Source organism: Gossypium raimondii, chromosome 12 (genome assembly GCF_025698545.1).
Source record: "Gossypium raimondii isolate GPD5lz chromosome 12, ASM2569854v1, whole genome shotgun sequence".
NCBI lineage: Eukaryota > Viridiplantae > Streptophyta > Magnoliopsida > Malvales > Malvaceae > Gossypium > Gossypium raimondii.
Window position 1 is genome coordinate 28,446,006 of NC_068576.1, and position 16,250 is coordinate 28,462,255.

The window sequence follows — 16,250 nt, forward strand, 5'->3', positions numbered from 1 at the left end:
AATCAACAAGGAGAAATCAAAGAAGTAAAATAAAAGAAAGAAAAAGAAGAAGAAAGGACATAGAACGTTAACCAAATTTTAATGAAGTTTTTTTTTGTCTTAACCACCAAGATACCTCCGACAACAAGTAAAAATTCTCCTAACGCATACGATGGGATTCGAACTTAGGACTAGATAGGATACAAAAAGATGCTTAACCAGTGAACCAGTAGGCTTATTCTTAACATAGATTCCTACAGAACTACACTTAACCATATATCGCATGGATAGGGGTTTTTCTAAAAGAATAAAACTTTTAACAATACAACTTGAACTCTAGACCCTAAACACAAAAGCAAAGCACAGAACCACAGATAGAGAAATTTAATTACTACAGATTCTTACAATTAAATTCTTAAAAATCTTGGGGCGTTACAGCAAGACTTTAGAATACATTTTAAACTACTCCAAATCAAGTTAAACAACCATCCTATGTGCCTAACCAGTGTGCCATCATTGACACCACATTTTAATTACATACAAATCCATTATCAAGCTAAACTTTCAAACCATAAATGCATACCATCACTAATAACAAAACTTATCAATTCATGCTTGATTATCATCATCTACTCATGCCTCAACTAGAATTAAGCATACAAGCCTCAAATAACTACTTAGCAGAACAACGATTCAAGAACATCAAGCTACAGCATATGTGATTAAAACTATCGCCAAACATTCACTATTAGCCTATTACATTTTTAAGGCACAACATGTTTCAATTGACTTACTATGGATCCCATAATATCATAATTAACTTAAACAAACCAAATTAATCATGCCAAACTCATTCAAACTTTCCATTTCTTGCTTGGACTCAGGATGAAACATGCATACTTCACTTAATTACTCCTGTCAGAACATCAAACGCACAATGCACACGCTTTTCAAATACTATGAACCATTACAAAAACATAACCAAATGTTCCTATTACATGCCATATAAGCCAATATGTATTCAGAAGCTACCAAATGATCCTCGGATAGTGTGATTTCTTCAAGTTGGTCCAATCTCCTGATCCATAAAACATATCTACAAGAAATAAGACAAATAACATGAGTAAGCTTTCGTAAAAGTTATTAAGTTCGTTGATTGAACGGTAAATCTTACTGAATTAAAACTCAACAAATCAAATAACAATATTAAATAATAGAGTTCTTGTCACAAGGTTATTATCAGAGTTTCTATCAATCACAGCTCACAACAGGAGACAAATGCTCAATAATAGTACAAATAATTTTTCCATATTTCAATTACATTTAATGATCAATCAATAATGTTTGATGAATGATATATGGATAAGAGTACATGGTTATCCATCCGAAACACGTCATACTCTCAAACAAGCCAATCCAACAGATAAAACGCCTCAGCACCAAGTGCCAAGCCCGAAGGCTTTACATTTGCCCCCGATAACATGCCAAAAATATTATATATATAACATGATAGTCCGCAACAAATGCTAGACTTCGGTATATTCAGTGGACAAGAAATACACAAGAATCATCATCTCATCTCATACCAATCTCGTATAGCACGCAATAAAACCTATTGGCATGTCAGCCGTACTCTATCCTACACTCATCAGTTTAGAGAATTCCATCACAGAGCAATACATGAAAATCTCATTATCTCACATTTCATCTGCAAGTATTAGTTCAACAATCAAACATTCATCGGCTTAGAATATCTCAATCAGTGATCGGTACCATATCAATTTATTATTTCCATTTTCAATTACATGCATCAATATATTATTCAACATTCAAAAATTAAATTCATATAGCATACAGTTAAATTGTATAAAAATGAACGAACTTACCTGACTAAATTGTAGCAATGACAAAGGTGCAAGGATTATTTGGTAATTTCTCTTTCCCTCTATTTTTCACTCGTTCTTGATCTAAAATAATAATTTTATTCAATTCACTAATTCCAACAACAAAATTAACTCATTTTATGCAATTAAGTCCTTTTTGATATTTTACAAAATTACCCCCAAAATTATACTTTTATGCAATTTAGTCCTTAAGCTCAAAACTTGCAATTTAACCATTTTTAACCACAATTAATTTCAGCAAAATTATTCAATACCTTTCTAAATCCCCTAATTGTTGTTATTTCACACCAAGTCCTTTTACTTTTACTATTTTCACATTTTAGTCCTTGAACGTTAAAGTTAACAAAAACTACTTTACAAAATAGTCGTATTTAGCAACCAAGCTTAATATTTTTACCATAAAACTTCAAGAAAAACTCATTCATCAATGCCATAATCTATAACATTTGACGGTTTTACAAATTAGTCCCCGAGTTAGCTAGATTAAGCTAATACGAGCTTAAAACATAAAAATTACTAAAAACGTACATCAAACACGTACCCAATAGAGAACCCTAGCTAGCCGAATTTTTCTCTTCCCTTAAAAATGGTGTTTCGGCCTTTGGAAGAAGAAAACAATGAAATTTCATAGTCAATATGGCTTTTATTTCATTTCAATTTTATTTATTTATTTATTTACTATTTTACCCTTAATTAATTCATGAAATTTTAACTAAATGAGAGCCAACACTGCCCATTATGGGTAATGGTGGTTTATTTTCCGTCCAAAACCTTTAATTTACCCCTTTTAACTAATAAATTCATCTTTTTCCATATTTATAATTTACTCCTTTTTACTTAATTAACCATCCAAACGTTAAAATTTCCTAACCAAATTTTAATACTACACTAATGACCTTGTAAATATTAAATAATTAATATTTATGGCATGAAACATCAGAGTTGTGGCCCCGAAACCACCACTTTTTATCATACCAGAAAACAGATTAATTGGTAAATCCTTATTTAGTTAGGATTTAATTGCAATTTACCACAATCTAAAGAATTCCACATCATTTCTATTATTAGGTCATTTAAGGAGGGTCCAATTGCACAATTGGTCCTTCAATTATATTAAATTTATGTACAATTTAGCCTTAAACTAATTAGGACTAAATGAATAAATAACCCAAAAGTTAGTGGAATGATTGACATCCACAACCGCTTGGACTTTTTGACCATGGCTTAATTATCATTTTTTTCCTTTGCTATTTTAAATCTATAGCAATTAACTTTTACCTCTTTTATAATTTAATCATTTTACCTTAATTAAGCAATAAATCATCAAAACTTCTGGACCAAACTTCAATTCACATATAATGCAACTCTGTAAATATTAAATAAAAATATTTACGGCCTTAAATTATTAAAACGAGGTCTCAATACCTCATTTTCAATAATCACTTGACTTTTGGACTAAACCACTTATATTAACTATTAATTCAATTAATTAAAATTCCTCAAATCAAAATTCAATATAAAAATTATTACTGACTCGTATAATTTAAATACTAATTATACGAACTTTCTCGTCGATTTTGTGGTCCCGAAACCACTATTTCTGACACCACTAAAAATCAGGCTGTTACAAAGGGCCTCCGTTAGGACCTTTTCATAATCCTCCATACTCTGAAATCTAGCCAAAAAATATCCATTTTCAATGTCCATTATCAAATCGGCAACGAAGGTTTCCAAAGACTATATATTTTGTTATTCAAGATTGAAAAGCCAATGTTCCTACCCATCAATTTAAGAATCACGGTGATTTTCAAATCTTTGATGAGTTGACGGTGAATCCTTTCCGAGAAATCGATGGAGGGTATGCCATCCACAATATACTTCTTGACATCCCCTTCCAACAAGTCAAAGTCATTGTCAACCATTGTTTCATTATTTGGATCTTTAGGGAAATCCCTAACAATTTATCCTTCCAAGAAATTGTTGGTTTCGCAAGCTGATCTACGAACATATTCATGTTTGAAACATCATCTTTATCCCTAAACCAAACCTTTTTAGGGGTCAAACCATCCACAAAGCAATCCCTTGAACCATTGCCTCACAAAGAGAAGACATTTTTTTGCTTACTCACAATTATGATTTTTATTTTAGATACTTTTATTATTTTAGATAAAATTTATATAAAAATTAATCCATTTAAATGGGTTTTAGTTATGTAAATAACGAATTTTTATATTTGAATCCAACATATATTTATACTAATATCCATTATTTACGTAACTAAAGCCAATTTAAATGGATTAATTTTGATATCGATTTTTCTCTTAATCAAAATAAAAAAATTAAAAATTGAAACATTTAATAAATCATTTATATATATAATATCACGAGTTTGGAGAAACTTTTTAAGTGACAGAATACGTTTTACTTTTCAATCACATTATTAAATTGTCGATTAAAAATATTTATAATATTTAATAATTACTAGTTTAAATAATAAAATAAAAATTATGATAATTGCACATTTAAAATAATTATAACATAATTTACAATTATTAGTTAAAACTTTGATGTAAAAATTATTCTAATTTTAAAAATAGGATTAACACTTAAATAAAACTCTTAACATAAAATGTAAGACAAAAGTTGAGGTAATTAAAATTAAATTTTAATTTACAATTATTATTTAAAAATTTTGACATAAAAATAAGTTTTACTAACTTTATTGATGTAAAATAGGGTTATTACTTAAATAAAACTCTAAGCATCTTAATTATCACTTAATTAATATTAAGGTTATATACCAATAAAAATTTAAGTTTAGCTTTATGAATAGCATAAGTTGTTAGACATATTTAATAAAGTAGATCAAAGAGAAATTATCGATAAAAAATGGAGAGTTTTAATAGAAATATGTTAGAATTATATAAAAAGAACGAAACGTTAAAGAAATAGTTTTTCAAGAGGCAATATTGAATCCTATTTGAACAATAATGCAACTGGAAGAGATGAAAGATTATTTTAAATGATGATGAGGTAATATAATATTATGATATATATATATATTGTAAAGTTGTATATATTATGCGAAGCACTCTTAAAATCGTTTCTTTTTTTATCCATTTTTATTCGAGTAAATGAAAACATATTTGTGGGTTTGTTTCTAAAAGAAAGTCAAATTTTAATAAATAATTTTAATTATTATTAAACAAGTTTATTAATTTAATGTAAATATCTTTTGTATTTATCAAGGATTATAATTATCTCTTATGATTTGGATATAATTTATAATATTAGTGGGAAGGTTAATAAAATCATTTTGATTTCATTTTTATAATGTACTCTAATATATTTATATTAATTATATAATATTTACAAACTATTAAGAAAATAAAAATTGAAAATTGAATAGTGATATATCAATTTTTGTAGTTTGTAGTAATGCTTTAATAATAAGAGTTTTTTTATTAGCATGATATTTGAATTATCAAAATAGTTAATATAAAAATTAAGTACAATAATAAAAATACATTATTTAAATTTTAATTAAAAATTAAATTCATAAAGTTACTTGTAACACATGTGACATTGGAAACTATTTATTTCTAAATCTAGTACAAATAATAATTGAATCTAAATATTTAAAAGGCATTCATGATTTGGCCTTTGGAGTATATCTATTTTCCCACTTTGGTGCCTAGACTTTTATTTGTACTAATTTGGTACCTAAAGTATCAATCACTTTCCAACTTGGTACCTAAAGTATGCATCCGTTATATTTTTTAGTCCATTTTTTACATATGTTAAAAAAATTGATAGCCACAAAGTGCCACTTGGTGGCTTTATGTAACAAAACAAATATTTTCTATTATTAAATGACTATACACATTAAAAATATGAAATATGAAAATAAATATATAAAAATTCAGAAAACATATGTATAAAATCTAGAAAAAATATATAAATTATAATTTTTTACAAAAATACAATAATTGAAAAGAAATTAGTTGAAATTAATAATATTATTACAGAAAATGTAAAAAATTGTAAAAAAGTTTAAAATAATTTTATAAAATTTAAAAGTATTTAAATTTCAAGGTTTTTACAATTACTTGAAATTTAATTTCTTTTTTAATTTTTATAAAATATCATTCGGACTTTTAAAATTTATCATTATATATTTTAAAATTTTATAAAAAATTAATTTTTTACATATTATATATGATTTTTTATTTTTAGTCAATATAATATATAATATTAAAAATAAAAAAGGACACGTGGTGTATTCTAATAGTGTCACGTAGTAGGTCAACGTCGGTCAATGGTCAGTCAACAACTAGTTAGTCAACAACTAGTCAAAGTCAATAGTATTTTTTAATATTTAAATATTTAATTTTATAATTTTTTATTTAAATTTAATATTTTTATTTTAAGTAAATCTAATTGCCACGTGGTTTTTTCATTAGCCTAAAATAAGTCACGTGCCATTTTTTCATTGGCCAAAGTGGCCTAACAAATTATTTTTAAAGGTAGTTAGAAAATGGACTAAAAATAGAGGAAATTGATATTTTATGTACCAAGTTGGAATAAAAATTTAAATACCAAAATAAAAAAATGAGTATATTTTAAGGGCTAAATCATTAATTAAGCTTATTTAAAATAATCAAATAATAATATTTAAAATAAACAAAATTGAGAAATGTCTAGGACGAGCCCTACCATATTGAATAATGTGGTTTTAGAAAAGCATCGAAAGGTAGACTATATTTAAGGAAGTTTTTCTATGTGATATAGTTATTTTGTGATAATAGAATAATTTTAGTTCTTGACACATCACAATTTTTATATTAAATTAATTTGGTGTTATTGTTGAAAAATAAAATAAAATATTTGTATTGTAAAAAATTATGTAATTAGTTACATTTTAAATATTTTAATGTTGTACTATTATCTATACTATTTATTAAATATTTTCTTGAGTTGGTGTCATCCTCAGTTCAATTAGAAAAATTATAGAAATGTCATTTTATAATTAAAATAAGTTATACTATTCGAGAGTATTTTAGTCTTTTTATTTTTAACAAAAATCAATAAAATATCCATATGGTGATATTTGAACTCATACCAATTAAATTATTAAAACTTTAATTTACTACTCAACCAAAGCTTCATTTTAATATATTTTATTCATTTTATTTTAATATGCATAATTTATTATCTCCATGAGCTGTATATATTATAATGTTAGTAATTGAGTTGATGTTACAAGTCAACTGTACATTAACTCACAATTGATGATAAAATCATGATAAATAATTATAACGAATTTAGTATCATTTATTTGATGTATTTATGTGTTTAAATTTTCTTCTTCTTCTATGCAAACCCTCTAGAGTGGCGCTCCCACTCAGAAGTTTAAACCAGTCAGAGGTATTCGCCAGGGATGCCCTTTATCACCTTATCTTTTTATGCTCTGCATGGAATGGCTGGGACATATTATTCGGTCGAAAATTGATATCGGAAGATGGAAACCAATTCATCTATCAAGAACAGGTCCACCAATCCCACATCTGTTCTTTGTAGATGATTTGGTGATCTTTTGCAAAGTAGAGCTTGATCAAGTGCGTTTATTGAAGAACATTCTGAATCAATTTTGTGAGATTTTGGGTCACAAAATTAGCACTAGGAAAAGTAATATTTACTTTTCTAAGGGAGTTAAAGATGATACCCGAACCAAATTACTCAAATGTTCAGCTTTCAGGAAGTTCAAAATCTTGGTACTTATTTAGGCATCCCTATCCTTCATAATAAGATGCCTAATAGCACCTTGAGCTTTGTTGTTGATAAGTTTAGGCGTAAATTGCAAAATTAGGATGCGAGGAAGTTATCCATAGCGGGAAGAATCACCTTAGCCCAGTCAGTTCTTCTCTATATTCCTAGTTATTTTATGCAGTCTATGTTGATACCGGAAGGAGTTTGTACAGAAATTGAGATATTGGTTAGACGATTTATTTGAGGATGTACTGATGGTCACCCAAAAATGTCGCTAGTTGGTTGGGACTTTATATGTCAGCCACGGTCTCGCGGTGGGCTTGGGTTTCTTCACTTGAATGATTAGAATATGTCTTTCCTCATGAAGATTGGTTTCAATTTAGTCTCTAAAACCAAAGCTCTTTGGGTTCATGTCCTTCAATCAAAGTACGGATGGAAAGAGCATATTCTAGAGACTATTAATAGGAGTCAATGCTCACTTATGGTGGTCATTCTCCAAGATATGGCTGGCTCTCTGTGATAACTTAGCTTGGTCTATTGGGGATGGCACTAGTGTTCGCTGTTGGAATCCCAAGTATGGGTCCTTTACAATCTCAGATTCCATCTTTTGCTAACCTTGATTTGGAATGTTTTGTTAGGGATTTGGTCAGCTCTGATGGAAGTTGGAAGTTGAATCTATTTTGCGTGTGGCTACCTGAAGATGTCATTAATAAGATTATCAGTATCCCCTCTCTTCATCATGGTTCTGGTTCGAACAAGGTGATTTGGGGTCGTTCAGCCTCAGGAGTATTTTCAGTTCGTAGTGCTTTCTGGACTCTAAAAAAGAACATTTGGAGTTCTAGAGAGGAGTATTGAGAGATTATTTGGAAATATCAAGGACCACAGAGAGTGAGATATTTTCTATGGCTCGCTTTTAAGCAAAGACTTCTTACTAATTTAGAACGTACTAGACGGGGGATCGGTCATTGCAACTCTTGTACTGTGTGTGGACATGATTTTGAGGATATAGTCTATGTACTTCAGGATTGTCCGACAGCGAAGGATGAGTGGATGCATGTGCTTCCAAATCATCTAAAACAAAGGTGTTTTTTTTTTACTCTGTCCAGGATTGGCTTTCTTCTAACCTTTGTTGTCATTTGAGAATGCAGGATAGTGGGGTCACATGGTTGTGCCTTTTTGGTTTAATCGCTTAGTGTCTTGGGAATAATAGAAATCTCTTTATCTTTTAGAATATTTCCTGGTCGACAATCGAAGTGGTAAAAGTCTCTTTAAGCTGGGCTCGCCAATTCAAAACACATTTTAGTGGGTGCAAAATCAATACTCCCAACTCGAATTCAGCTATTATTTCTGATGATAAGTGGGTGCATCTATCTACTAATGGTGTTGTGGCTAGAGATATTGGTTATGTTATGGCCGGAGGCGTGGTTCGAGATAAGGATGGAAATTGGATTATGGGTTTTAATTGCTACTTGGGTGTTTGTTTCCCGTTTGAGGCCGAAGTATGGGGTATCCTAGATGGGATCCTTATTATTCTAAATAAGGGGTATAGACAGGCCATTATTCAGACTGATAATCTTGAAGTAGTTCAAGCCCTAACTGATTGGGGATTGGAGGATCTAGGGATCATTGTGCTTAGAAGGACCAAACGTATTATGAAGTTTGAAAGGTAGTGGAGGATCATTTACATGCAGAGAGATTATAACTTGGTTGTAGATCAGCTTGCTAAACTTAGCCTGAATTGGAAATGGAGTCTACAAGTCTTCAATGAGGCTCCTAAGGAAATATTAGAATTGCTACAAAAAAGACGAAGAAAATGGTGCTTTTATGCATTTGATGTAATTTATTTTATTTTTTCACCAAAAAAATTGTTTTACGATAATTTAATCTAATTTTTATTTTAACATCGTACATATTTCATGTATTATTATGATTAATTAATTTTAAACCATATATTTTATTATTTATTGTATGTTTTTTAAACAAGCATTTGTAGTCTAAATTGTGATTCCTGCATAGGTGTGAAAAGATTTTAGTAATATTAATACACTTTAGATACAAAATATCATAAAAAACTTACATAATTAATTAGACGAGGTAATTGAAAATATTTAATTTATAAATTATTAAGTACCGTAACTTGAAAAATTGTAAAATTATAAAATAATTTAATATCTTTTAATTAATACTTAAAATTATCATAGGGAAAAGAAACTAATTAATATGTAGGATTCAATGTGTTGATGTGATATCTTTCTAATAAGTGGGATATCAATGTTGTTTTCATGTTTTAGGCAGCTTTAATTGAACCCACCTGCAATTTCATGCTCTACTAATTTTAATACGCCCTTAACCCCAAATATCATCCCTCACTAATCAACAATGGCTACTTTCTTTCGCTATTTTACTTGCAATTCATTGCCTTCTTATGCCCATCTCGTCTTCACATTTGCTCTTTTCTTTCTTTCATGCCTGGTTCTCTTTCTTTATCGTAAATCTCAATCCAAACATCTCAAGCTCCCTCCGGGACCTACTGGTTGGCCTATTGTTGGTAATCTTTTCCAGGTTGCTCGCTCCGGCAAGCCTTTCTTTCAATACGTCGACGATCTTCGCCGTAAATATGGGCCCATTTTCACTCTCAGGATGGGGACTCGAACGATAATTATACTTAGCGACGCCATGCTTTGCCATGAAGCTTTCATCGAAAAGGGTGCTATCTTCGCCGGCAGACCCCGAGAAAATCCCACTCGAAACATCTTTAGTTGCAACAAGTTCACCGTAAATAGCGCAGTTTACGGCCTTGAGTGGCGGTCTCTGAGACGAAACTTGGTTCAAAATATGCTAAGCTCAAGTAGGATTAAAGAGTTTCACAGTATTAGAAGTCAAGCTATGGATAAACTCATAGATCGTCTTCGAGCCGAAGCTAAGGCCAATGGCGGCGTTGTTTCGGTGTTGAAAAATGCTCGTTTCGCTGTGTTTTGTATACTCTTAAGGATGTGTTTTGGGATTGAAATGGATGAAGAAACTATTGAGAAAATGGATCTAATAACGAAAAATGTTCTGATTACACTGGATCCAAGAATCGACGATTTTCTTCCCATTTTAAGACCCTTTTTTGGCAAGCAACGCAAACGAGCACTCCAAGTTCGTAAACAGCAACTCGAAAATATCACTCCGTTCATCCAACAACGTCGAGTAGCTCTTAGGAATCCAGGATCAAATAACTCCGCGATGCGGTTTTCGTATCTCGACACCCTTTTTGATCTCAAAGTTGAAGGAAGAAACTCAGCACCATCCAACTCAGAGCTGGTCTCACTTTGCTCCGAGTTCATCAATGGCGGAACTGATACCACCGCGACTGTACTTGAATGGGGTATTGCTCAGCTGATTCACAATCCAAATATTCAATCTAAATTGTTTGATGAAATCAAAAGTACAGTTGGAGATCGAACAGTAGAGGAGAAAGATGTTGAAAACATGAAGTATTTACAAGCAATAGTGAAAGAAGTGTTACGTAAGCATCCACCAACCTACTTTTTACTAACTCATGCAGCGACTGAGGCAACAACTTTGGGTGGATTCAACATCCCCATTGATGCAAATCTCGAGGTTTTCTTGCCTGGGATTAGTGAAGATCCCAAAATCTGGTCAAACCCAGAAAAGTTCGATCCTGATAGATTCTATTTAGGGAAAGAAGATGCAGATATAACAGGTGTAACAATGGTGAAAATGATACCATTTGGTGCTGGGAGGAGGATTTGTCCTGGATTAACAATGGCCACTGTTCACATTCACCTAATGTTAGCAAGAATGGTTCAGGAATTTGAATGGACTGCTTATCCCCCTAATTCTGACATTGATTTCAGTGGGAAATTCGAGTTTACTGTGGTGATGAGCAATACCTTAAAATCAAGGATCAAGCCAAGGGGTGATACTAGGTAAAAAGGAAATCGAAATCATAAAACATTAATATTTACTTATATCTTAAATGAGATGTTCAAACAAAGATGCTTAAGTGTACTAGGTATTTAATTATGGTCTCAGACATCTATTTGATAGCGTTCTATATCAGTGTTATTGTGAGTGGTTTGGTTACTCCTGTAATAGTAAAAGAGTACATTAAATATTAACTTGGTCGGCATTGTCGATTTAAGTATATTTATGCATATTTGACCTTTATTTAAGAGTTCGGGTAGGATTATAATTAATTTTTAAATATTGTATAAAAATTATACAAATAAAAAGTACTTATTATATATGTATTACAATATTTATATATAAATAAAGAATAGTTAATACAAATTTAAACTTGAAATTAAAAATATGAATAAAAACACTTGTAAAAAATAAAGTTCGAAAAAAAATCTCTATCTTTTCTCAAAACAAGTCATGTGAAAATTTATCAATTAAAATTAATTTATTGCTAACTCATATACTAAAACATGATAAAAGAATAATACTCCTATCAAACGTATCTTTCATGTTTATCATCACTAGATATAACAAAATACTATTTACTTTATTATCCACTTGTTTATGTGGGGCAAATCTTGATGGTGAGTAGGGATGGCAAAACTCGAACCACCCGATGGATTTTGAACCAATCCATTCCGAATGAAGTGGATTTTTGTAAAGTGGATGCATGGCGAGGTGGGTGAATTTTTTCTTTTGAATAATGGGTATGGAGCAATTATGGTAATTGCTTACTCCGTTCTGTCGCACTTTACTATATGAAATTATCATTTTATCATTGCATATATAAACTATTAAAAGGGTAAACTGCACCACAGGTCACTATAAAAATAGCATTGTTCCTATTTGGTCACTCTAAAATTTTCTTTTGTCAATTTAGTCACTCTAATTAAGATAATTGTTCAAATTGGTCACTGTGTTAAAAACCTCATTAATCCATTAGTGGATTGCTGGCATGGTATTTTTTTAACTCTTGACACATAACAACTTTTTATATTAAATTAATTTGGTGTTATTGTTGAAAAATAAAATAAAATATTTGAATAGCAAAAAAAAATATGTAATTAATTACATTTTAAATATTTTAATGTTGTACTATTATTTATACTATTTATTAAATGCTTTACGGAGTTGGTTTCACTTTCAATCAAGTCACCAACTCGTTTAGAAAAATTATTGAAATGTTATTTTGTAATTAAAATAAGTTATACTATTATACGGTATTTTAGTTTTTCATTTTAACAAAACCAATAAAATATGCCTATAGTTAGATTTGAATGCATAGCAATTAGATTAGTAAAACTTTAAATTACCACCCAATTAAAGCTTTATTTTAATGTATTTTTATTTTAACATGCACAATTTATTATCTTCATGAGTTGTATATATTAATAATAATGTTAATTAAGTTAGTGTCACAAGTCAACCGGATACTAACTCACAATTGATGACAAAATCATGATAAATACTTGTAATGAATTTAGTATCATTTATGCGTTTAAATTTCATTTTACTCAAAATTAATTTATTTTTTATTTTAATATCATACATATTTCATGTGTTATTATGACTAATTAGTTTTAAATCATAAATTTTATTGTTTATTGTATGTTATTTTTAAAAATATTTGTATTTTAAATTCATAATTTCTACATAAATATACGCCTGAAAAGATTTCTAATTATATTAATTCAATTTAATACAAAATGTCAGGAAAAACTTACATAATTAATTAGACGGGGTAATTGAAAATATTTAAATTAATTTATAAAATATTATGTAGCGTAATTTGGAAAAATGTAAAAGTTATAAAATAATTTAATATATTTTAATAAAAACATAAAAGGAACTAATCATTATGTCTCTATTGATGTGATATCTTTTAGAAGAAAAGGAGGGATATGATTGGTGTGGGCAAATTGGCAATTGGCAATTGGCATTATTAATAGTGGACGGTTACAACATTTATATTATATTAGCTCTTATTTTCCATGCTAGCATTGCATATTAATGAGCCACCCATGCAGTTGCCGAACTTATTAATCTTTAATTAATGCACCTAAAATTTAGTTCACAATTTGATACTGATGGGCTGCCGAAAGACATGATTTCATAACTCGCATATTCGCTCTCTTTGTCTTCATTTGACAACTTCAGCATTAAAACACCTATATTATCACTGTATATATCAAATCTCTCCAAGTACATATTTTGGGATTCTATCATTTATGGAAATGAGTTATTTTAGAAAAAAACATAAATTGAGTTTTTTTTTTCAATTTTGATATTGAGGAGAAAAAATTTAATTTCAATTAATTTTGAAAGCAAGCAACTAAGGACGATTAACCATGACAATTAATGTTTTCCGTTAATTGTATATAAATTTAATTGATATAATAAGAAATTAGACTTATATTGTGTATATATTTTGTCAATTTAATCTTAATTCTAAAAAATGTTTAAAAGTTTTAAAATCTAAAAATTTAGAAGAATATATATAAAAAAAACTTTAGCTTTAAACATATATAAAATAGAAAAAATGTGTAAACTTTGAGGTCTAAATTTGTTATTCTACTATTTACATTTATATCAAACTATTGAAAAACATTAATGTTGTGATTAATTATCCTTAGATACTCACTTTCGAAGAAGCCATTTGGAAACTTGAAAAAATGGGTGCCTTTAGCAAAAGTTCTTTGGAGAAGTCACAAAATTGAAAAAGCCACTTGGAAACCCTAGGAAACGATAAGGTCACAATATCCTCACCTCTTTCTAGGTAAATTTCGAGGATGAAACTTCTTAAAAGAAGAGAAAACTGTAATGACCCAGTTTTCAGTGGTGTCGAAAAATTCAGTTTTAAGGTAAAAAATATTAGATCAAATTAGCTAAAAATTAGAATCGAAAACTTACCTGTTGAACACCACAAAATTTAGAAGTTTTAAGGATGATTAAAAATGTCCCTAAAAGCTTGAAAATCGTCTCCAAAAGCTTTAGAGACAACTTAAGTCGTCCCCAACATGCATCCTTTAAAACCACGTGTCTAAAAAGTTTTGGGATCTATCATTGAAAATCGTCCTTGATTAATCCTTATAATTAAGGACAAATGTTGTACCCAAAACTTAATATCATTTCCAAAATTATCAAAATATACCAAAATAATCAATGATGCGAACCAGCCTGCGGACTAGCTAACACCAAACGAGGTCCCCTTGAGCTCTCCATTGGACCAATTACTCAAGCTCGAGCTAAACGTTTTAGAGAATCTTTATCGGCTATAGTTGAACAAGCTTGGGAGAAAGCTACAAAGGAGCTGGACGAACCAACAAGAAGCATCTTCAACTTGCTGGAAGCTGAATTCGAATCAGCAAGCTCACTTAGCTAGCTAGACTTGGACATCTTAATTAATTTAGCTCATTTAATTCTGTTTAGTTCACTACAGCTTGAATTACATCAATTAAATGTGTCTTAGTCCATTACATATTTATTTGTGTGTTTAATTTGCTTTAAAGTTGTTTTTAATTTGTCTTAACATGATTTAAAGTATACGGCTGGACAAATTCATGCACAAAGCCGATTCAATGAAGCTCATTCAATGTGGCGCATGTACCTAAAAATGCATGAACGATGGGAGCTGATTATTAGCTGAACAAACATGTATCTTCCAGGTTCATCGTAGCTAGTTAATGTGGAAGCATGTATTTGATTATGTATGTATGGAGGACACCCTTTCTATAGCTAAATATACATGCATCTAGCCGATACATTGTAGCTCATTAATGAAGAATTCGTGCGCCTAATTGTGCATGTATCTTGAGCTGCTTGGTGCATTTCTCTAGCCGAATTCTTCATGAACTTTTGCCAAAGATTATGAGCTGATCAGCTACCTTTTCAAATGACCATTTGTTTCTTGCTGTTCACATTTACAAAACAGAGTGTTTACACCTCAAAGACCATTCGGCTGCAAGCAAGCACATTCATCAGCTACTTTTCATTTGGTGCACCTCTCAGACATTACTTCCATTCACCAAATCTAACTCCATTCAGCTCACTCATCAACACCATGAACCAAGGCTGTTTTGGCATCTTACCTAGTTAAATTCAGTGGATTATTCTAGCTGGAAATTAAATCATTTTAGCTTTATGTACCTACATTCAAATCATGTTTATTTGGCTGGTTGCCTATTAGCTTATAAATAGCACAATTGTAAACCTTTTGAAGGATAACCAAGAACTTTTGACATATGAAATATAACTTTGTGAGTTATTCACTCTCAATTTTCTTTGAGATTCAACTTGACTTATCTAGCTAAGCTAGTGGTGTCAACCTTGTTTCTTTTCTGAACTTATCACTCATCCGAGTGTGGCATTCAAAATTATACCGTTGGTTCCTATCTTGCTAGATAGTGGGTCATGGTCCTATCCAACTATTCATCTTATCACCTTAAAACTTATAAGATTCAGATCTTTAATTGCTATTAAGGGTTCTTTCTTGTTTTGAGTTCGTTTATCCATCTTGTCCATCAAACTATCTTTATTTTATCTGCTGCCTATTTAAACTATCTTCTTAAATTTACCCTTTTGTTAAACTAAAACGAGAACTACTTAATTTTTGATCGGGCAATCAAACGG

At 30.0% G+C, this 16,250-nt stretch overlaps 1 protein-coding gene across 1 annotated transcript; it reads left to right on the top strand.

Annotated features, from left to right (window-relative positions):
* The first annotated feature begins 9,982 nt into the window (after positions 1–9,982).
* Positions 9,983–11,833, top strand: LOC105763629 (cytochrome P450 77A3). Its single transcript, XM_012581913.2, has one exon. It carries the CDS (start codon positions 10,032–10,034, stop codon positions 11,589–11,591), a length of 1,560 nt encoding a protein of 519 aa, XP_012437367.1. The 5' UTR covers positions 9,983–10,031; the 3' UTR covers positions 11,592–11,833.
* The last annotated feature ends 4,417 nt before the right edge of the window (positions 11,834–16,250 follow it).